Source organism: Camelus bactrianus, chromosome 3 (genome assembly GCF_048773025.1).
Source record: "Camelus bactrianus isolate YW-2024 breed Bactrian camel chromosome 3, ASM4877302v1, whole genome shotgun sequence".
Taxonomy (NCBI): domain Eukaryota; kingdom Metazoa; phylum Chordata; class Mammalia; order Artiodactyla; family Camelidae; genus Camelus; species Camelus bactrianus.
The window spans coordinates 76308849-76333941 of NC_133541.1; the positions used below are offsets into that span (position 1 = coordinate 76308849).

The 25093-nt window shown below is 33.5% G+C and overlaps 1 protein-coding gene across 12 annotated transcripts in view; it reads left to right on the top strand.

Moving 5' to 3' along the window:
- FER (FER tyrosine kinase) overlaps positions 1 to 25093 on the top strand; it is a 364680-nt gene that overhangs the window by 108194 nt on the left and 231393 nt on the right. Inside the window, exon 11 of one of the 12 annotated variants that reach the window (XM_074360446.1) lies at positions 5054 to 7114. The exons of 10 other annotated variants lie outside the window; for them this stretch is intronic. In XM_074360446.1, the coding sequence (XP_074216547.1) occupies positions 5054 to 5110 (57 nt within the window). In that variant the 3' untranslated portion in view covers positions 5111 to 7114. Of the gene's footprint in view, positions 1 to 5053; positions 7115 to 17717; positions 17903 to 25093 lie in introns of those variants that run through there. One more of the 12 variants, XM_045507808.2, reaches the window with a different exon arrangement.

The window sequence follows — 25093 nt, forward strand, 5'->3', positions numbered from 1 at the left end:
CACCTCAGGTCACCTGGAGAGCACTTTCAGGAACCATCTGTAGAGTCAAAGGAAAAAGCTCTTCTCTCGCCTTCAAAACTGAAAACAAAGACTGCAATTGTTTTTATTCCTGGGAGACAGCAGGAATGTAGGGTGTTATTCTTAAGATAGAAGTAAGAAATAAGGAGAAAGATATTTGTTAATTTTTTTCCTTTTTAAGAACAATAGAATTTATCTGAGATTGATGATGTGTTTATTGTTTTCACAAAACAAAACATTGATTTTGTTTAAAAAAGATTTTTCCTTATAATTATCCTTAAACTACAATAAACACATGGAAATCTACCAACTAGAAGAAATTCAACTTTGTACAGCTTTCACTAACTGTTTAATAATGCCTAGTATAAATACTTTCTTTCTCTCTTCCCGTTCCTTCCTTCCTTCCTTTATCTTATGTTGGTAGGTCTCACCAAGGGGCAGTTTTGCCCCCCAGGGAACATTTGGCAATGTCTTCAGAAATTTTTGGTTGTCACAACTGTGGACACTCTTGGCTTCTAGTGGTGAGAGGCCAGTGATGCTGCTAAATATCATACAATGCACATTACAGCCCCGCCCTTCATACACCCCACACAAAATTATTCAACCTAAAATAGCAGTAGTGCCAAGGCTGAAGAAGTCTCAGCTGTATCCTTGGTTTATCTGTGGGTAACTGGATGCTGTCTATAAACAGAACTATTCTAGTTAGTGATGCTATAGCTGATATTTTAGTAATTTTTAGTTTATGTGATTCTAAATAGTACAATGTGATTGTTAAATGGATTCAAATGTCTCCATAGGGGAAGCAAAAGGCTGCATTTGAAATTCCCAATTTCAGATAAATCCGGAAATCAGTATGAAGTGTTTAAATTATTGTGGTTATTGCTATTTTTATTATTAATAGAGCCATAGTGATCTATACATTACATTGTGAATTATTAATTATAATTCTTTGCTCTCCTTTACTGTCCTACCAGATACTAAGGGTCCTACCATGTAGACCAAGGACCCTACTTGATTCCCTTTCTTGCTTTATGATCCTTGATAACTACCTGGCATATTCATTTTTTTTAGGGGAACTTCTGAAGTTTTTTCTTTTGCTTGGCTTTTGAGACCTTAGCAAGTAAATCTTTTACTCTCTGAGTGTGGTTTATAGTATTTCCTTGTCTCCATGTGGATGTGACATTATTTACTTCATAGTCTGATTTTGTGACAGATAGGTTTGTTTTTTTTTGTTTTTTTTTTTTTGTGGGGGGGTTAGCAATGTCTACTTTATTTCTACAATTAATAATCTATCACAATAGAGAATACATAAAACCAAGAGTAAAGATGCTTTCAGGTAAGAGACAGTTATTTGGGGAGAATTAAGACTATAATCACCAATATTACTATTATATTCTGTTTTTAATTATTCTATATAATCAAGTCAAGCCTCTCTTTTCCTCTTATATTTTACAGATAATTCTTTTTTTTTAACATTTTTTATTGATTTATAATCATTTTACAATGTTGTGTCAAATTCCAGTGTTCAGCACAATTTTTCAGTCATACATGGACATATACACACTCATTGTCACATTTTTTTCTCTGTTAGTTACCATAACGTTTTGTGTAAATTTCCCTGTGCTATACAGTATAATCTTGTTTATCTATTCTACAATTTTGAAATCCCAGTCTATCCCTTCCCACCCTCTGCCCCCCTTTGTGACAGATAGGTTAAAACTGGCTATCTAATTTATTTTAAGTAATTCTCTATGCAGATGACCCATGTTGGCATTATTATTATTATGATAAACTAAAGACAGTTATCCAGGTCACTAAATGATAGCATATCCCCATTTGATAACTACAACTAAAAACTAGACTGAATTTAAAATACAGCAGTTCATTAATTCTTACTTGTAATCATTGAAGTTTTTATCTTTCATAATCATTGAAGAAAAGATTTTTCAATAAATAAATTAGTAATATTTTAGAGAGAATATATAATACAGTTTAAGAATATAAACTACTTTCTGGTACTTTCAAATTTGCTCTTGTACCTGTTTATTAAATGATGATAATACCTTATTACCAATTAGTGCATCGTATTTTATTTTATTCAATTTATTTTAAATACTTGAAATGCTGTTTCTTTCTACATGTCGTAATTCTTCCTTGAAGCAATGCCTCTAGTAAGTCTTTAAGGAATTTACAAAGGAATGCTATATGTAGTTTAAAGTACTAAAGTAATAGTTTGTATATCAGACTGGGTATTCCCCAAATTGATGCCAGTTAATGAGATTTTACAGTGTATTTCATAAAACAATTAGAAATAGTTGCAGTACGTAGTTCTTAAAACTTAATAATACTCCCACGTATATCAGTGAAAGTTTTACATAATTCAGTCTGTTCAGTTAATAATTCAAATATTACTTTTTTATTGAAGTATAGTCAGTCAAATTACAATATGTCATTTCCTGGTGTACAGCATGATGTTTCAGTCATACATACATATATTTGTTTTCTAGAATATAACTTTTCAGTTTATTCAGAAACAGTCAAAATATTAAAACTGTAAATGGTTTTCCCCCAAATGATTGTTTAAGCATTGTTTTATGAATAACATTACAAAAAAAGCCTGAAATTAACATAAGCAGCTCTGTTGTTTTTTCCTCTTTATAAATTCCAACCTTATAAATGGTGTAAAATTTCAGCAAGGGAAGTTTAGTTGAATATTGGAAGAATTGGGAGAGCTAAAAATTAAACCATGATATCATGGAAAATTGTGAAAACTTAGCCTAAATATTATTTAAGAGTAAGCATTAACTATTTCACATGATTCTAATTAATGGCAGTGTTAACCAAAATACAGACTCTTCGGTGGTGAATGCTTCTGTGGAAGAGTAACTTTAAGGTGCTGCACCACTGAAATGGGCCAGTGATTCTGTATTCTTATAAAAATTCTAGGGTGATTCAGATGTGTCATCAGGGTTGGGACTGTAGTCAAGCTCTTAGATGTATTGATGTTTATTTTGACTATATAATTCAATGAAAATTAAAGCCTATCTATTAATTTAAATCTAAAAAATTGTGGAGGCTAGTAATAGAAACATCTTTGCCAAGAAAAGTCATTCATCTAATGTTGCCTTTTTTCACCTGTGTGAAATACCAAGGAGGAAATGATAAATATTAAGTGTTGCACAGTAATTCTCTATTACCTGTAGATAATATGTTTCATTTATTTATTCATGCAGTATTTGTTGAGCACTTACTATGTGTCAAGGACATTTCTAGATGCTTGTAATATCTCAGTGAATAAAACTAGTGAAGACTCTCTCTTAGAGGTTACATTGTTTGGTGAGTGGCAGTTAATAAATAAGTAAATTATATGTTATATTGGAAGATGCTAAATGCCAAGATATAAAAACAAAGCAAGGTAGGAGGTTGGGGATCTAGAGTGTCCGAGGTTGGGACACAATTTCAAATTCAAATAAAGGTACACATTATTGAGAAAGTGATGTTTGAACAAAGACTTGAAATGGGAAGCTAGAAAGCCACATACATTCTGGGAAAAGAGCATGCCAGTCAGAGGGTGTGTTTGTTGCAAAGACTATAAGGCTGGGGCATGCCTGGACTGACTAAGGTACAGTAAGGAGGTCTGAGTAGAGGGAAGGTGAGAGTATAGAGAATGGCATTAGAGAAATATGGAGAAGAGATCTCAGGGCCTGTGGGACATAATTAAGGATTATGGATTTTCTCTGAATGAAATGGGGAGCCATTGGGTTGGGGAGTTAGTTATAAGAGAGGAATGACATGCTTTGACTTTTTGATATAAATGGATCACTGTGCTGAGAATATACTTAAGGTAAATATGGATGGAAGAATGAAGTTATAATAGTAACCTAGGTGATGAAAGATGACAGTTTAAGCAAGGATGGTATCATGGGAAGGGACAAGAAATGTTTAACTCTGGATATGTTTTGAAGGTTAAGCCCATGAGATTTTTTTTTTTTTTTGACCTTAAGGAAAAACAAAATTTTATTCAAACAACAAACCATAGTTATATTCAGCTCAGAAAACTCCATAATAAAAAAGAAAGAAGTAAAAATGACAAACGATGTGAAGATGTATTTTGCACATCAACACAACATATTCAGTTGAAATATATATATATATATATTTTAGATATATATCTCTATTTTTTAAACATTTTTTATTGAGTTATAGTCATTTTACAACGTTGTGTCAAATTCCAGTGTAAAGCACAAATGTGAGGTATGAGACCTAAGAGTCAAGGATGACATAGTTTTTAGCAGGATTATTAGAGAAATAGAGCTTGTTTCAAGCACATGGAAAGACTGCACATAGAGGAGCTTTGATAAAGAAGGGTAAGACTTCAGTTTGACTCTCCAAACAACATCAAAACAGTCTGTGTGGAAATTGGTAGTTGGCCCTGGAGTTCCATAGTATGGTTTGAACTGGAGATATAAATTCAAGAGTTGTTGGCCTCAAATGGTATTTTAAATCATTTGGCTGTACAAGGTTATCAAGCAAAGAGAGGCTAGAGCAGAAAAGAGAAAGAAAGACTGAACTCCAGAGCACTTCAGGATAGGAGATCCAGACAAGAAAGAATCACAAAGAGACTAAGAAGAAATGAACAGTGAGGTAGTAGGAAATCAAGAGAATTTGGTGTCCTCGAGGTGTTCCAAGGAGAAGTGAGTCCAGAATTTGCAACAGGCTGAGTTAAGGCAAAAGAAACAGTTGTACTGACTGCAGGAATTTTCCAAACTTTTTGAATCAAAATGTCCAAGAGGGGAACTATAGCATGGAATACACTGTCTCTAGAAATATTGGTCCAATCCCTTTTCAAAGAGTGTCCTGAAGAGACCACTGTGCAATGGAATGTACTTTGGGGAATGCTGAATAAGAAGATAAATCCTTTCTTATCTAATTGCGGTACTGACAGGTTAAATGTGCTGATACTTCTGAAGGTGTTTAGAGTTGTTCAAATGCTCTATAAACCCAAAGGTTATTTTATCTTATTCTTCATTTCTAGCTCTGCAGGGCTGAAAAATCTGCCTTCTGGGGCAGACTGTTGGCTGCCGTTGGATAATGATGGAAGTAACCAGGATTTTCTAGTCCCTGAGTAAACATTAGCTGACTTTCTTCTCTCTCACGTGCTCGCTCTCAATTTATTTATTGGAAAACATCACATGTTTGTTTTTAGCTGTTAGTTGTAATCATAAGTTCTGAACAAGTATGTGTTGAATCGAGGAACTGGACTTCATTTTCACTTCAGAGTAATCTAGTTACTTTACTGTAAAACAGCAGGTGCTGTGGACCAAATATAATAATTTTTGTTCAAAGAATCTCCCTTATATGTCAGATATATCTGGAATTGATGGCACCATAGAATGATTTCTTAACTTTTAAATATGCTTAGCCATCCTATAATTGCCTTTACTTTGATGTTTCTGAAATTGCACATTTTTATGCCCTTTTGCTAGACTAATATACAACATATTTATATTCTCTGCATACTTTACTGTTACTTCTGCTTAGATGAACAGTACTATCAGTAAATTCTGTTTTGTTACATATCCAACCAACAAAATATCTGGTTTGTTGATTAAATATTGTCTGTCATTATGATTCAGTAGTACTTCATTTTACCATTTTTCTATATATTTTCTGTTTTATAGTTAAACACTAAATTGGGCTTATATCAATTGAGACATACTGTTGACAACATCATTGAGCTCTATATGTTTTCATTATCAAGTACATTTTCTTTCTTTAAATATATAAGATAAACATTAACTCCAAGCCTTACTCATCAAATACACTGAGAGACATACCAGACTAAGAATCAGGAGACCTGAATTGAACTTTGTCTCTGCTGTCTAACTGTAGTCAGTTTGCTTAACTTTTCTGAGTTTTCTTTTCCATAAAAGGAGTAAGTGAATATCTATTCATCTTGCCTGACAAGATTTCTATGGTCTGAAATGAGATAATATTTGTAAAGTATTTTGTATATTATGAAATACTGTTAAAATAAAAGATTGTATTTCAGTTTTTTCTAATAATGTGCCTTAGTTCACATGTAAATTAATTTATAGATACTCTTTGAATTCATAAGTATGAATTGTAGATTTTCTGCAGGATTAACTTATGTATTTCTTATTTGTAAAGGCAAAACCTTGATTAACTTCTCTGAGTAGATGGTACATGTACATGTACTGGGGTCTAAATGTCCTTTCCTTAGTCCCCAGTTCCCTACCTCGGAGATAACCTTCCAGAAACACCATATGCAAAAGCCAAATTTATATTGCATGTTTTCTGCTTTTTTATATTACACATCTGAAACTAATACAATGTTGTCTGTCAATGATATGACATGAATAATATGAAATGAAAAGACTAACTCAGAAAGCTATTTGCACCCCCATATTCCTAGTAGCATTATTTACAATAGCCAAGGTACAGAAACAACGTAAATGTCCATTAGTAAATGAACAGCTAAAGAAAATGTGAGATTGATATATATAAAATATTTATATAAAATGGAATATTATTCAGCCATAAAAATGAATACTGCCATTTGTGAAAATATAAATGGACCCTGAGGGCGTTTTGCTAAGTGAAATAAGTCAGAGAAAGATAAATACTGTATGATCTCACTTAAATGTAGAATCTTAAACAAAACAAAACAAAAATATGAACTCATAGATACAGAGAACAGATTGTGTGTGGTTGCCAGAGTCAGGGATGGGGTATGGGTGAAATGGATGAAGGTGGTCAAAAGGTATAAACTTCCAGTTATAAAGTAAATAAGGGGAATATAATATACAGCATGGTGATGACAGTTAAAGTACTCTGTTGTACATTCAAAAGTTGCTAAGAGTAGATCTTGAAAGTTCTCATCACAAAAAAAAAAATTTTACAACTGTGTGGTTATGATGATCATTTCTCAGTATATACAAATATCAAATCATTATATTACACATCTGAAACTAATATAATGTTATCTGTCAATTGTATTCAGTTAAAAAAGATTCCTTTAAATATTCATTTTTCTTTAGTTCATACAAATAAAGTCAGTTCATATCACAGACTAGTTAATGGATGATGCCAGAGACTTTTTTTGCATTAGGCCTCAGTATCTTCATTATCAGGGGAGAAAAAAGTAACCCTTAAAAATTCGAACTGTTTTTATTCTGTATTTTAACTATTTCCTGTGCTCGTATTTTTATGCATATACAGTGAATATATAAGCCAAATCAAGTAAACAGTAAATGAAAAGTAACTTTTTTATTTTTATACACATACATGCATAATATATACATGCATAATATATAAACCAAATGAAAAATCTACTTTTCATTTTCATATATTTATATATGAATATGTATATATGTGTACGTATTTCTAATTTGTCTTTTTAATTATGGATCTCTTAATATCTTAGTACAAACTTAACACCCAAAGGTTATCTAGCTCTAAAGGGATATAATAAAAGGACAAAGTAAAGTTAGGCAAGAATTAAATACCTGCTAATTTCCCAACATGTAAATTAGGAATCACAGTTTTCCTTACTCTTGGGTTTGTTGTGAGGAATGGTTCAAAGTTTACACATTTAAGAAGTGCATAGAATAGTGCCTGCCACTTAGTAAGCTACTGTTGTCTTTTATGTAGATGATATTTGAGTATCACAGGAATGATGACTTAATGTGTGCTTATTTCTCAGCTAGTCTTTATTCTTGGTCTTGGTATTATTTTTCATTAAGCATAAATCTTTTAAAAGTGTATCCTATTAGTTTAGATGATAGATAAGCATGTTTGAGATCTGCATTGTGTTTGAAGTACTGGGTATCCAAGAGGGATTGGTTCCAGGAGCCCCTGCAGTAGTTACAGTTTAGTATTTGCATATGACCTACACCCATGATGATACTTTAAATCATCTCCAGATTACTTATAATACCTAATACAATGTAAATGCAATGGGAATAGTTGACTGCACAGGGCAAACGGAAGTTTTACTTTTTGGAAATTCCTGGAATTTTTTTTTTCCCCAGATATTTTTGATCTCCATTTGGTTGAATCTGTGAATGTAGAACCTACAGATATGGAGGGCCGACTGTATTGTGTCCTTTAGCCATAATAGGTTACAAAATATTTTTTAAATAAAGTATCATGTAATTAACTTATTACTTATGTATTGCTGACATCAATAGCATTGACCAGCTAATTTTTTAAAGAAAAGTTTTAGTGTTATTAGTTTACTTGAAGCCCACTTTCTTCTTCTACTACATGGTTAAAATTTATGTTTAAAATTTTGCACAAAGCAGTTTTTACACAAATATTACTCATGTTATATTAATGCCAGTCTTCTTTAATAGTTTGAAAGAAAAAAATTCCTAAATGCCGTTGTATTTTATAACTTCATTCCTAAAATAACATTTTTCTTTAAAGTTTGCAGTTATAGAAAATTCAATTAACAGCTTTTAATACTCATATTGCCTTTTAAAAATAACTCTCTTTGTTGTCAATTTATGCCATACTATTATTTATTCATTCTATTAGTTGAACTCTGTTTTTTCTTCATACTTTGTTGATTCCTTTCTTTCAGTGTTATTTAAAGGCTGTCTTTCTACCAGCAGGGCAGGGTGGAGAAAATGTGGAAACTTGAATCTAATCATCATGAGTTCAGTTGCTTTAAGTGAATTTTTACACCCCTAAACCTCAGTTTCTTCATCTGTAAAATGTATTTAGTAATGTGCACCTTACAGAATTGTTACGGGGACTAAAGGAGTGAATGCGAAGACAAAGGCAAATTCTAGAGCCCCAGAGATAGTTAGGAAGGTGCTTAGTATGCACTTGGTTTTTGGTCCCTTCTCTTTTCCCTATCCTCTCCATTTCTCTTTTTAAATCTTTTCTTCTATACCTTGTACCTTTGTCCCCATTCTCCTGTTCCCCTCCTCTGCCTTATTAGACAGTGTTAACCAACTTCTATAAGTATCTATTGTGTGCCACAGATGGAGGCATCCAGGAATAATAGACGAGGTCTCTGCACTTGAAAATCAGCATTCAGCAGGCAGAAAGTTGCCATAAATAATTGATTAACAAGAAAACATCAGAGTTAAGTGCTGTGATGAAATTGGTCATTAATATTCCTCAGGCTTTAGCCTGGAGCCCTTGGCCTTCAATCCTTTTCTCTTCTTTTTAATCATGTATCTGTGGGCTTTCTTTCCCTTCTGTCATGATTTAAACATCAATTGATGACTCCCAAATCTACATTTCCAAGGAAATTAGGAATACTGGAATACCACTCAAGATAAAAATGAAAAATGAAAGCAGAAAAGTTAGGTGACTTATGCAAATTCACAAAAGAGTTAAATGTAACATAGCATTTTAATTTATTAATAGTGATTTTATTATTATTTACACGGTAATTAGATTTTCTTCCTGTGGATTTTTTTCTTGGATTACTGTTTACTTAACTTTTAGACAGTAATAACTGACATTCATTCTGTGTTAATTAAAAATTTAAGAAAATCTTTGGACTATTACATATTGTAGTTTAACACAGATACATTGTTTGAAAAGACAGGAGAAATTTAATCATCTAAAGAAAAAATATTTTTAGAAACATGGTTAATTTTTCATGATACTGAATAATAAAATTGCTAAAAATTTCTATTCATGAATGAATACAATTCTTCCTTTTTTCCTATATTATAGAATTTTGGGTTTTTTTTTTTTTTTTTTTTTTACACCCATTAAAGTAAATCAATCAAAAGCAACTACTTGGCATGTGGAGCACTGCATAACATATTCAGGACATTTCTTAAAAATTTTAAAATAATCTAATTTCCTTCTGTCTGAAGAAAGTTATTTCAGCCTCTACAATTTATTTGCTAAGTCCTTGATTAAACTGAATAGTGTCTGTCTTAAAATTTATCTTTTGACTTGATTTGTAGGTGGACGGTTGACCTTGCATGTAGTAGCGAAGGATTCATATATTTTTATCTCCGAAGTCTTTTGTCTTAAACTTTAAAAATTATTATTATGACAGATTAATTTCTTTAATTTAATTGAGAGGTTTAATAAAGAGAATATGTGAATATTATGATTTACTGATTCATTTGGTACCTAATGAAAGAATTTTAAATCCTAATAAATTTTCCCTTTTATTATAATGTTCTGCAGAAAATTATTTCTTATTATTAATATTTAAAAGATTAAGACTCAGCTGTTAATTTTTAAAATCATTGGTTTAGTTTGTAAATCTCAAATGAATGGTAAGATCTTGGACTAAGGAAAGATTTTTCTCTGTCAGAATTTACCTAGAGATCTTTTAGTGTAGGAGCTAATTCTTCCAGATAAATTCTCAAAATTGTTTAAAAATCATTTAATCCTTTGAAGGAGAAGCAACTCAATCAGAAAAAATCAGTTATACTTCTGTGTACTGTGTAGCACATGTTATAAGGGACTACAAGAAGAATATAAACAAATTTTATCTGCTTTCATTTTGAAACTTGATTGAATGCTGTCATACTGATGATGTTAGAAACGTAGCATTTGGACAGCTAGAAGTTTACATTATTTAAAACAGCATAGTTAAAATACAAGAACATTCAGGTAGATTAATAGAAAAGAATACTCAGCCCAAAGAAGCCTATATGTGGTCTTAATATAAGGATATAAGACTATTTTAAGTAAAATGAAAGATTGAAAGACTATTCTGTATGTTTGATAAATACCAGTTTGGATCTTAAGCTCATGCCACATAAAAAAATAAATTTCAGATATATTACTCAAATATAAAAAAACAGCTGCAAAACTACTAAAGAAAATATAAGTGAACATTTTTCTATGTTGAAAAACAAAAGTTAAATTACAGAGTAAAAGCTAGAAATAATATGTGCTGCAAATATGACAAAGGATTAATGTTTTAAAATATGCAAGCAAATCATCCAAATTGGTTTATAAAAGTAATGCATCAATTTAGAATGGACAAAGAACATGAATAAGAAATGAATAATAAAGAAAATATAAGCTTTAATAAAAATATGAAAAGTTCAACCACACTAGTAATGAAAATAATGATTAAGAAATGCAATTAGAAAATAATGAGTTATTTAACTTGTCTGTTACCATCCACAGTGGCCTCCTTTTAGCCTATTCACCATGCTCCAGCCGAAGTAATCTTTTAAAATTTCAGATCAGAACAAATCTGGTTATATTGTCCCCCTCTCCAAGAATGGCTACTTACAATTCTTAGGATAAGCAGCACTTTCTCTAAATGGTCTGCCTAAATGCTTTATATTTTTTGGCCCCTACCATGGACTCCGGCCAGCCAGAATGGATGCTGGTCCTATCCACCCTATGGAAGAAATAGCAAAAAAAAAAAAAAAAAAAAAAAAAAAAAAAAAAAAAGGTGGGATATAAGGGCTGAAGTCCTGGGAGAAAAATCTTAGAGTAGTTCAAGGACTGATTGTTTTAATCTAGTTTAAGAACAAGTATAGTTGAGTAAGATAAAAAGGGGTTTGTAAGAAGCTATTAAGTGTGGTCTGAACTCTCACAAGTGAAGCAGTTCTGACTGGTAGTTGTGAATGGGATAATGTGATGCTGAAGTTAAGCATGAATGAACATTGTTGGAGATGAAGACATCCAAGGAACTTAGAAATACAAGAATAATTCTGATAATGTTAGGGGTTCTTCTAGAAAAAAAATAATCATAAGCCACTTGCAAAGATCTCAATAAATGAAGGAGAATGTCTGAGAGGCCAGTAAATGATAGCATTGAGAATGAAAATGTCCTAGATTCACTTATGCTGTTAGTAGAAATACCTCATCTTATATAGGCAAAATCGTAAGCTTAGTATGCTGAGAAAGTGTTGCATCCTTCAAGTCTCCTGGAGTTGAAAAAAGTTTGAGAACTGCTGGGCAAAGGATTTTGTCTTAAAGAGCTCTTTTAAATTCTGAATGCCTCTTATCAAAGTAGCACACTAAGTGTTGTGAGATATGGATATGTACCTAAAATCAGGAGCTTGGGTCGCTAAAGAGAGTGGCAGTTACCCTCAGTGGGTAGTGCAAGCATGTTAAAAGAATTTGATGGCGGTCCCAATACAGGTAAGCAGGCTAGTGAGTGGGTGTGGTGTTAAAAGGAAAAGTAAGAGATTGCTGAAGGTGAATTTAATCTATTTTACAATTTCGTCTAGGCCTGGCCTTTCCCTTTTCAAAAGTAGTTTAGGTTGGAGAGATGTAGAAAAAAATTAGAGGAGAAATCAAAAGGAAAAGGTCTTGAAATTTGGAAAGGAGAACTGACTTCTTTTTCTGTGAGAAGGCCAGGGCTATAGGTGGAAAGAAATGGGCTTAGCATGAATAAGGAGGAAAAGGGGTAGCTAGTAACTTGGGAAATGTGAAAGGTGGCTGGTTTCAGAGGTCAGTGACTAAAGAACTGAGAACAGGATTGGTGGAAGGAGAAAGTCAAGTAAAGTCAAATGAGATCCAGCTATAAGAAAAAGCTCTTCTTTCTGTTTTTACTGATGTATAGTTGATGTATAATATTAGATAAATTGCAGGTGTATAATATAGTGATTCACAATTTTTAAAGAATATACTCCATTTATAGTTATATAATAGTATAAAATATTGGCTATATTCCTTATGTTGTAAAATGTATCCTTGTAGCTTATTTTATACATACTGGTACATGTATCTCTTCAAATTTATGTCCTTGTTTTCTTCAAATAAATACCCACCAGTGGAATTGCTGAGTCATATGGTAGGTCTATTTTTAGTTTTTTGAGAAACCTCCATACTGTTTTCCACGGTGGCTGCACCAGTTTACATTGCTACCAACAGTGTACGAGTGTTCCCTTTTCTCCACATCCCACCAACATTTGTTATATGTGTTCTTTTTGATGATGGTAATTCTGATAGGTGTGAGGTGATATCTCATTGTGTTTTTGATTTGCATTTTCTTTATGATTAGCAACGTTGAGCATCTTTTCCTTTGCCTGTTGGCCATATGTATGTCCTCTTTGGAAAATTATCTATTCAGGTCCTCTGCTCATTTTTTAATTGGGTTATTTTTTTTCTGATGTTGAGTTGTATGAGCTGTATAGTTTGGATATTAACCCCTTATTGGCCATATCATTTGCAAATATTTTCTCCCATTTAGTAGATTTTCGTTTTGTTAATGGTTTTCCTTTGCTGTGCAGAAGCTTTTAAGTTTAATTAGGTTCCATTTGTTTATTTTTGCTTTTACTTCCTTTGCTTTAAAAGACAGATCCAAAAAAAATTTGCTACAATTTATGTCAAAGAGTGTTCTGCCCATGTTTTCCTCTAGGAGTTTTATTCTTTTTCAGAGTGTAATACCTAAAGAAAAGAAATACCTAACGATAAGAAGTTACCAGCAGGTGGAGCTCAGTGTCAGAGAAACCAAATTTCTGAAATTGAGCTATTTTTCACCTTACATTTTAAAAATTAAATTAAATTAATGCATACAGTTTTGAAATTTATATGTGAAGGTTTTTCTGTTTTTAACATGCCTACCAAAAGTCATCACCCTGCCATGTGGTTCTTAAATATGTGAAAGTAACGCTTTGGTTATTCTGATCATTTAAAATTCTTTGTTATTTCTGGTATTATATATAATGTATGACAGTTCATTTGCATGGAGAAAACATGCTGAAAGTGAATTTAATTTATAAAGACTGACTTAGAATTTGATCATTTCATTCAGTAATTGGACTGATACGCTCATATTAAACTTGTCAATACCCTCAAATCTGCAAGTATCATAATATTGGTCTTCTTAGTAAATTGCAAATTAGCTGTTAAAGCCAAAAATCGTGGGAATCGCCCTTGTGTTCACTCTTTCACAAAGCTCACATCCGCTCCATCAGTAAATTCTCATGGTGCCACTTCCAAAATACGTCCCAAATCTGACTTCTTGGCAGCACCTTCACTGTGATCATCCTAATAAAACACATCAGAAAGTGTAGCTTGGACTGCTTCTGCCAGACTATCTGTCTGCTCCCTTGCTCTTCCTACATTATATTTTCTATATAGTAACTAAAGTTGATCTTAATGTCATCTTGTATAGCTCCTGCTTATGGCCCTCCAGTGGCATCCTTATGTAACTAGAATAAAATTCCCTAGCATAGCTTAAACTACATGATCATGTCCCTGCCCACCTGCCCCCAGCATAGCCTACTCCTCCTCATCTACCACATCTAGCCTTTCTGATCTCACTGCCCTTTGAGCAGACCAAGCCTCTTCTCATCCCAGGGCCTTTCTGTTTCCTCTCTCCTTAATAACTCTTTCCCCGGTTCTTCATATGACTAACTGCCTTCTTTTCATCATTTCAGCTCAAATGTCATTCTTTTGAGACATCTCTGTGACTTCTGTAGCTGTAATAGGCTTTTATATTATCATCCCTCCATCCCTACCATTGTTATGTTTCCTATTGCCCTTTTCCATTTCTTACATAACTTACTTCTAGTATTTTTGCTGCTACTACTACTGTTTTGTTGGCTAAAGTTTACTAAGTGGGAGGTTTCTTCTAAGCATTTCTATGTATTAAATACTTTAGTGTGTGTAGTTATATGTTATTAACTCATTTGATTGTGTATATACATATGTATGAATGGTTTTTAGTATCTATTTTCTTCCCCTATAATCTTTACTAGCGCCCCCAAAGTGCAGCTCCTACAAGACAAACACCCTCATTTTGTTTACCACAACATCCTTTGCCTTGAGCAGTACTTGGCAAATAGTGGAGGCTCAGTAAATATTTTCTGAATATTGGGCAAGCTCTTAGAATTCATAATAACAAATAGAGTGATCAAATATTTAAGTAAAATTACCTTCTAGGGGAAAGGGAACATTTTCAGAGGAAGAAATCGTGCCTAACTGATTATTCTTGGAGTTCTTTTACATGAAGGTAATAGAGCATATAAAATCATGTACTTAGGCTTTGGGAAAGACTTGACAGTGTTCTTTATCAAAGATGACTAAATGGTAAGTCACCGCTGGATGGGAAATGTACTTTTAGCACGGCCCAAGAAAAGGTTTAAAATCAGAAATCAAAGGGTGGAAATAAATAGGTATTTATTTAGCTGGAAAAGTATAAACATCAAGGTACTTAAGCAGTTAATAATCCCATCTGTTACGGGTTGAATTGTTTCCTGAAAAAGACATGTTGGAATCCTAATACCCAGTACCTGTGAACATGCCCTTAATTGAAAATAGGATCTGTAGATGTAATCAAATTAAGATGAGGTCTTCAGGATAGGTTCTGATTCAATATGACTTTATTCCTTATTAGAAGAAAACATAGGCTGACATGCAGGGAATACAGCCATGTGAAGAAAGAGGCAGAGATTGAAGTTACACTGCCACACGCAGAGATTGCCTGGGGCTACCTGAAGCTGTAAGAGGCAAGGAAGGATCCTTCCCTAGAGATTTTGGAGGGAGAATGACCGTGTCATAACCTTGATTTCAGACTTCTAGCGTCCAGAACTTTGAGAAAATAAATTTCTATTCCTTTAAGCCACCCAGTTTGTAGTATTTTGTTAACAGCAGACCTAGGACTCTAATGCAGCATCCTTTGTGTTTATTTTCTTTGTAAGTGATCTGAAAGACTGCCTAGTGAGGTATTTAGATGATATCAAATGTTTCTAGTTGTGAAGAGTAAAACCAATGGGTACAAATGATCACAGAAGGAATACCTGAATTAGATTTTTCTCGGCTAGAACAAGATGCGAGAAATCTAGCTTTTCTAGATTTTATACTCCTTGATTGTGAACATTAATTTTATTTTATCTCCAAGCTTGTTCCCAGACTTGAAGTTCTGTGATTTTATGAACCTCTGAATTTATATGCCAGGCACCTAGTAAATGCTCAATAAGTATTGAAAGAATAAATAAATACAACCAAACAGGAAATAAAGAAAGAGTGAAGAATATAAGTAAATCTACGTTATATGTTTTAAGTAGCCTAGGGAGAAAAATGAAACCAAGGAAAGAACTTTGACAGTTAAAATTCATTGTTTATTGAGTGTGTCAACCTATAGCAAAAAGACAAAGTTAATAAATTGCTAATGCATCCTTTGAGACACTGTTTTGGCAACAATACATTTGTTGAGGTAGAGCAGGGACTTAGCCCAAGAAGCATAGGATTGTAGTTAATTGCTTAGATTTTGGAGCACGGTTACTTGTATGTGAATCCTGGATTAACCATTTATTGGCCATGTAACACTGGGCAAGTTAGTTCACCTTTCTGTGCCTCAGTTTTCTCATCTGTTAACTAGGGCTTGTGTTAGAACCTACCTCATAGGGTTATTATGGGGGATTAAATGAGATAATCCACCTAAAATGTTTTAAACAATGCCTAGCTCATAAAAAGCTCATTACCCATGTTATCTATTATTATTTTTTAAATGTAACATTTTATTAAATTATTCTCAAAATATAAAATGGAGCTTTTCCCTGATGAACGTGATGTAAAGGTGGATGGTTGTTATAGGCAACAAAGTCAAAATGTTGATTTATTTAAAATAGAGAAATAGAGGAAATTATACAACCAGGTAAGTCATAATTTTTTTTTAAGTGCATGGAATTGGAAAGGGAGGCAAATGATTTAAAGGTGCTGTGTCAGAACTGTGACCCAGGAAAGTTTTGCCGAGTAAGACTTTTGTATAGTAGGTCTCTCTCGCTCTTTTCCTATTTCTCTTATTTGTTTTAAAAAAGATTTCTTAAACTTTGGTCCATTTTAAAGAATGTTCTGCATGGTACCTGAATATGGTATCTGGCATCTAGTATAGTTGCATAATATCTTCTTTTTTAAAAAAATGAATGAATAAAACAGCAATTTACATAGCAATTAACAAGCTATTATAGAACATATCAAAACAGGAGTCTTATTTTCTTTTTTTAAAAATTTGTTCTTGTTGTTTAGGGGGGAAATAATTTAGGTTTGTTCATTTGTTATTTTAATTATTTAATTTAATAGGTACTGGGGATCGAACTCAGGCCCTCGTCCATGCTAAGCATGCACTCTACTACTTGAGCTATACCCTCCCCCAGAAGTCTTATTTTCAAATTAAACATTTATGGTTTTAAGTCTCCCGACACTCTGCTGCTTCTCCAGCTCTGTCACTTCATTGTATGTTATTAAGTTTGACACAGTCTTGCAAGGAAATCTTTAATTTTTATTTTTATTGAGACCTTAAAGATCATTTGTGTGTAGATTCTTTCTCTTTGAATCAGAATTATTAAACATTGGAGATTTTTACCTCAGTAAAATTAATTAAAAACCACTGGATTAAGAGAGGCTTTGTAGCAAAGCTTTTTGCAAGGTTTAGTTTCAAAAAGTGCTTGAAAGTTTGGTCTGTTTTCAGAGAACTTAAGATTCAAGTTCCTAAAGCAGAAGACTTCTTGTTGTACAGGAAGAAAATGAGTTACTTTATTTAAAAAGTCACTTAGAAAACAGATTTATTTCTTAAATAATGGGTCTTCACTTAATGCATGAAGGTTTCCTCTTTACTGCTCAGTAAGCTAATAGCATTTGTTGGATATGTGAATGCCTGTAACCCAGAACTGACTGGTATACTTCCCTCCCAACAGGGGGAGATAGAGTCAAATAGGAGGTGCAGATCTGTCTTCTCTATCTTGCTTTTGGCTCAGACAGGAAGGTCTGTGGACAGACTGGCTTCTGTGGGCCCACTATCATCAGCTTTTGGCTAAGGTCTGAGATGTTGAAGAAAAGTAAATGTTTCTGTTGTGAGGGTAAGCTGCAGCCCAGTTCTGACTCCCAGTCCTGTCAAACATGTGCTGTAAGGTACAGCAAGGAGGCTGCCTTTCCTTCCACATCAGAAGAGAAAAGAGACCAGGTAAGGGGGAGGCCTCTCAGGCCTGCTCTGCTCCGGGCCCGGAGGTCGTCTGAGAGCCCAGCAGAGCCTCTGCTTTGTGGCTTTTCTTCATAACGGGGAAGAATACTTCTCTTTGGCTGCTGGATGTGAGAGTAGACAATTCTTTTGAAGGAATTCTATCACTTCTATTCTAACAGCGGCCAATCCAAGCCCATTAAAAAGTGAGAGTGGCTTGTCTTCCACTTTTATCTTTTTTGTTCCCTTTGGTCACCTCTCGGCTGTGAGAAAAATACGTGCTTTCTAATATTCCGAAACATGAGAAGGGAAATGAGTGCAGTTTTGTTGGATATCTGAGGAGAATCATTGCTCATTTTAAAATCTGTGGTGGTATTAAGATTTCTTTTCTCCAGATTTCAGTTTTTTTACTGGCTTGTGAACCTAATGTTACCTTCTTATTTTCAATTTCTGTCAGCAAAGGAAAATAACATTTTTCTTGATAGGTATTAAATCAGTGATAATACCTAATAAAGTTTTTCACTATGATGTATAGTTCAGTACTAATTTCATAATCAGTTCTTGTGGTTTAATTTAGTAACCTGGAACACACTAACTTCTTAATATTTTAATGCATAACATATCATTTCTATGAATAATAGGAATGGAGTCCTACCTTAGATAAGGATTATGCTTTTATGTTATTTTGCAGTTTAAACTTAATTGCCTGACCCTGCAAGTCCCTTAATTAATGACCCTATATTTTAGGCTGTCATTCTTTTAGATTCACTGTATTAGGAAAAATAAATTCTGGCCTTCAGATAAGAATGGTAAATGTCAAAAAGAACATTCAGTGATTATATAGCGTCAATATTTTTTCTTCTATTTGAAGAGAGTTTAATCAACATATAATTCCTGTTTTAATGTTACTAAATTCGGTAAGTTATGGTGTTCTAAATATTAGTGTCTTATAGTCACTGGGTAAGTATTTTTCATAAGTATAGGAATCATTCCTTATATTTGTAAGTTTTGTGTTATCTTGATTTAGAGAGTCATAAAAATGTTAGAGGATGTGGAATCCATTGGTGCCATCTTGTCCAGTTTATCATTTTTATGTAACAATGCCCCTGAAGCCTGAGATAATTAGTGACTCACATAGTTGGCTAGTGACTTACACAACTCTAATTTTCTGTAGCTTTAAAATAAAGTCTTGCTTCCTTTTCACTCTTTATTTCCTGATATGTTTTACGATCCTTATTTGATACTTTTCTGTATTTATATGTATTTTTTAATATATCTCATCATTGTTTTTTCAGACAACTTTATGTTCTTTATTTCTCATTTTTGAAGTTATTTTTAGTCCTCTTAACTTTTATTTTGTGTCAGCTCTGTTGCATGTTTTCAAAATAAAGTAGAAAAGATTAAAATTTTATTATTTATTGTATAAATTTCTACATCATCCTGCATTATTACTACACTATCTTAAGTAAATAGGATAAGAGTTTCTGTGTTGGTGGCTAACAGGCACCGTCCTGAGGAAGACATTTAATACAGGTATGCACACTATCTTTAAATTTTCAAACAATTCACCAAGTAAATACTTATTGAACTCTCATACCTGTGAACTTCTACCCATAACCATGGTAGTTTATCTTTGGTTATTAGCTAATGCTGGCCTAAATATAAGAAGTTTATGATAAATCTATAAATATACTTTTAAATATTTAAACATTTATCATCAGTCTGCTTAGGCAGATGTTACTACACCCACTCAGACACACACATGTTCAGATTCACATGTACTAGCTTATGTGATGAGTTCATACCTCAACTGATCAAAGGAGAAGGCTTCTGTATCTTTGTGGGGTCACTATTTGTCCTCTTTTCATAGCGGTGTTCTGACTAATTTGGTTTTTATTCTCTGATATTATTTGATGATGTTTCTAGTAAATTCTTATCACCGTTAAGATACATACTGACTCTTGAGGGCTAATTTTAGGCAGGAGCTGTTCCCTTTTACCAGAAATGTAGATTCTGATGAAAGGTCCAGGCCTAGTTTGTCTTATTCTGGTAACGCCCCCTGCCCCCACCATCTTGCTGTCACTAGCCATCTGCTGCCTCCGTCACGTCACGTAGCATGTCATGTTAGTTCTGCGTTGTATGTGGCAGACCCATTCTTTACTGTATTTTCACTTCTCTGAAGCATCCTTGTACAGCTCTTCATCTTCTCAGAATTTTTTTACTGTGAGCACTAGCATCTTATTCTGGTAAGCAAACTTTTCAAGAGAAGGTCATTCACCCTCTCACATCCCATATAACTCAGCGTTGAGAAGTGTTCCTTAATACTGCCTTTTTTATTCATTCACTTTATGTGAAAGCCTCTGTGTTTTTGAGGCTTGTGGGGTTCGGTTGTACTACATTTACTCCTTCTCATTGACGACAGCTCTTTCATATTTCTGTTCATTCTTCTTCATTTATCAAAGATTGTGTTCTCTGGTTCATTGTCTCTTTTTCTACCCTTAGCTATTTGGGATTACTTTAGCATTCATGTGGAAGACCCATCCAAAACCTTAGTTTCTGTGTCCATCAGTCTAAAAATAATGTTGACCACGGGACAGTGGCTGGTAAGCAAGTTTAGACCAAGAGGCTTCCTCTTAAAGGAGGAAGAGAACTCTTTGGCCTTCGTCCCTCTTGAGTTTCTGGCACCAGCTCTGGAATACTTACTTTACAAACTTCTTGTTTTTTAAGAAACATAGAGTATTATTAAGTTAGTTTAATTTTAGGCACAGTTTTGCCACATGTCTCTGAGTGTAATTCTGACTGAAAAAGTAAAATTTTAGTAAAAATAGAAAAATGTGACTCAGCATAGTTCTGCTATTTTCATTGTTATTATTTATTTGTTGGTATGTTTTAGAAGGTGCTCACGAGGTCACCAGAGCAGGAGGAGCAAGCAGATGAGGGGCTCTTGATTTCAGATATTTGAAGTTTGGGGTGTCCTAAACTTTACTGTAGAGATGATTAGCAGGCAGTTATAACATAACCCATAACCTGATCACTGTGCTAGTGATCATGCAGGACATGCATACCAAGGGCTGGGAATTGTAGAGACCACCCGAGAAATCTGCTTTCCACAGAGCTCAGATAAAATGAACACTGAATAGGCTGCAACAGATTTGGCAGGACCTCTTTCCAGGATGGGAGTGAAAACCTGGAAAATGCTACCCGAATTTAAGGCATGCAAGTGTAGTTTTACATATAAAAACAAGTAGAAAAACACCCGATTTCTCCACAGGTCATTCTCTCTGTGACCTCTTCTCTGAAACTGAAGTTAGGAGAAAAAAATTACCTATTTGGATTTCACAGATAAATGTCACTAAGTTCACACAATACAGATCATACGCCTTACTCAGAAAGAATCTTAGACCTTTTTACTCTTATTTAAAAGCAGTTCTAATGAACTTATCATCATGATTTCTCAGAGTGCTGTAGATTAGAAAGAGCAAATGGTAAATAGCGAGTGTAGGCGTGGGGTGGCGGAGGAGAGGGGGTGGAGCAGACTCAGGCACTGTCAGTAACAATAAGTGATAACCCGTATTTTAAAACCAAGGGAGGAATCTGGGATAGAAAAAGGTACAAAATACAGATGGAGGAAACCAAAACAGTTAAAGTCTTGATTTAGCAAGATAAGGCCAGATTATGTTCATTGTGATCTATGTAAGAAGACAGAAACATAAATTTGTTTTGTAAGGATAACCCTTTTTAAAGATATGGCCAAGTGAACATCTCATTAGTGCCATTTAGTTCAGAAGTAAGTTATTCTTTTAAAAATTCTCAATTCTACTCAAGTTTAAAGATATAATTAGCTACTTGATTGATTTTATTTTGACCTTTAAAGCCTTAAGGCAACTTGTGGGTAATTCTTTGAATCTATGTATAATTCTTAGAGCACTGAAGCTGCTTTTAAAAAATTCTAGATATTAGTCCTTCGGTTCCATAAATTATCTTGTTGCTGCACAATCAGTGTAGGGAAGAGAACAAATGGTATGACTGAGATTATATCATAGATTTGAATGTAAGAATTAGTATTCTGAGTAAGAACTTATTATTGTTCTTGCAAAAGTTATTTAACCACTCCAACCTTTGGCCTTATAAAATGAGGTAACAGGACCTGCTATATAGGGTTCTAGATGGTTAAATGTACAGAGGAATGCATGGACAGGGTACAGGGCTTTTGGCACATAGTTAGTGCTCAGTAAATATTAGCTACCTTGCACGTTAGAGCCATTTTCTAAGCATGTCAGTATTTTTTCAACAGAGATTTCAAGTGTATATTATGGCTATCCTCTTTGACATAGCCTACAAACCTTTAGCAGAGGTAGGGAGTGAGAGAAGCAATTGCTAATAACAATGATACTTTCAGTTTTATTCACCTATTTGAGTATTTAATAATACCTAAAAAAATCGTTTGACTTCTCACTGAACTATTTTGAGATTTAATGAATTTATAGGCACTGAATGGAGCATGTCTGAAATGTGGACCCAAACTTTCCTGTGTCTGTATTCAAAGGCCTTTCCCCTATCCTGGTGTTTTATCTTTAATGGCAAAAAAAAGATAATTTTATTTGTCATGAATGTTTTGTAATTTTCAGTCATATCTAACCTTTCACCATTCCAGGCCTAAAATTCTTGTGTGTGAGTGTGTGTGAGTGAGTGAGTATATCTTCATATTAGCAGCATTCCACGTCCTGTAATTATTTTAAATTAAGTTTTACTGGTATTTTTCTTTTTTTTTATTACAATCTTGGTGTGATATGCAAAATAGTGTATCATTTTGGGGGTATAAATGAACATGTTTTGTATTAAATGTTACGAATTTTGAATGTTGTTTTAGTGTAACAATTTAATTTTAGTAATCAGAGCCTTTCCTCCCCACCCCGTCATAAATTTTTGAATGAATGACCAGTGCCCAGCATTTGGTTGACTTTGGGGATGTAATCTAGGCAATGTGTTATAGGGGAAAAGGGAGAAAGGATGGAGTTAGCTTTGTCATCATATGTGTGTCACGAGTAAGGTTATTTTACCTCCTCTAATCTTCATTTTCTCATCTATTAAAAGTGAAAAGACTGAAGTAGATAAATCTCTCTCTAGCTTGGAAGATTTCTTCTGTCACTGACTCCGTATCAAACAGTTTTGTTACATGACTGCTCCGTGGAAAAAAAAGTATAATGGAATAAAGACTGACCTAGTAATTTTTATACTTATTTTCAATGTTAATCTTTTTATTACATGCCCTATCTATATAAGCTTATATTGATCAACTTATTTTTTCTTAGTCTTTGGTTGGCTTTGAAATTCCTTCTTTCTTTGCTCCCACCTTATTATCGGAAACAATGTTGGACCCCCAAAATATGAAAAGAAACTTCAAGCCACATGTGCTAATTAGTGTGAAAATAGATGCTAGCAAAGCAAATAAAAAAGTTAGCCAGTGTTCCAGCTCCAGCACTGTAAGTGAATGCAAAGCCCAAAGGAGACGTTCCTGTGACCTTGCTACTGCTGAGCTGTGAATATTGCTGCATAGTTTCTGGAGTTATCAGGGTTCCTGTTGAGAAAAACTGTCTTTGAAACTGCAGCTGTATTTCTGACTGTGAATTTTGGAGCAAAGTGTTGTTTTATTAAGAGATAAGGTTCTAAAACCTGGAGTGAGAAATGAACAATAAAAATGCACATATACACATTTTAATCTCACTGTATAGAATTTATGGGAATAATCCAATTTTTGACCAGTTTTTGTAAATAATAGAATTCATATAAGGTTTTTTTGTTTGTTTGTTTGTTTGTTTTTTGATGTTTAGGATAGCCGATGATCACTTTACAAGGTAAATATTTAGTGATTCTTTGTCAGATATGTTATTAGTTTCCTTGGACTGCTATAACAAATTACCACAAACTTGATGGATTAAAACAACATAAATTTATTCTCTCACAGTTGGTTAAAACTCAAAAGTGTCTACAGACTTGGTTTCTTCTGGAGACTCTGAGTTTAAGGAAGCTTCTCACTGGATTTAGGACCCACCTGGAAAATCCAGGATCACCTCATTTTGAGATCCTTAATTTAATTATATCTGCAAAAACTCCTTTGCAGGTTCTCCTTTTACAGGGGGAGTCACGTCCAACCCATTAGAGCTTGTGTGTGTATTCTCTTTAATTATCAAGAAAGTTTTCAAAAGTTGAAGCTTTGATTGTGGGTAAGACCCTCAACTTTGAGAGAAGCTACTTCTTTTGGCCTTTTATTCAAATATTTTTTAAGTATCTATTCTATGGACCTCAGAAATATTAAATAAATTAGCCCAAGGTCGTGTGGTCAAACTGCTACAATTTATCAGCTTTGATATCAAATTCTTGCACTTAATCATCGTGCTGTTTTGCCTGCCTGGAGTAGATTTTGCCAGCCCCGACCTCGTATTTTCCAAATAATCCTTTCCAAACATCTCAGAAAGGAATGTTGTTTAAATTTTGGTCAATAAATGTCCACTAAATTGCTATATAGGTACAATAATCATAGGACTTTCTGGTCTCTTAATACAGATGATGACACTTGATTCTAGTCCTGGTTTTGACTTTAACTCAGACTTGAACCAGAAACATCTCCAAACTTCTGGTAAAACAAGATTATTTTTATGATATCTCTCAGTTCTGAAATATTATGACTGTTTTTTAAAGGACTTTTTCCCCAAATTTTGTCTGGAGACATTTTGCAAGTAGAATGTCTTTGCATATTACAATGTGTACTTTTATGAGATAGAACTTTTCCTGTGGTTTTTTTGTTTAATTTATAACAGATTTTTAATGAAACACAAAAAAGCCAATGCTTCCATATGGAAACCTATAAACTTTCAGAAATGAATCTAAAATGTACGTATGTATTTATTTATTTAAATATATTTTTATTGAAATATAGTCAGTTTACAGTGTTGTGCCAATTTCTGGTGTACAGCACAGTACTTCAGTCATATAGGAACATACATATATTCATTTCCATATTCATTTTAATCATAAGTTACTACAAGATATTGAATATAGTTCCCTGTGCTATACACAGGTATACAAGATAAACTTGTTTATCTGTTTTATATATAGTAGTTAGTATCTGCAAATCTTGAACTCCCAGTTTATCCCTTCCCACCTCCTTCCCCTCCTGGTAACCATGTTTGTTTTCTG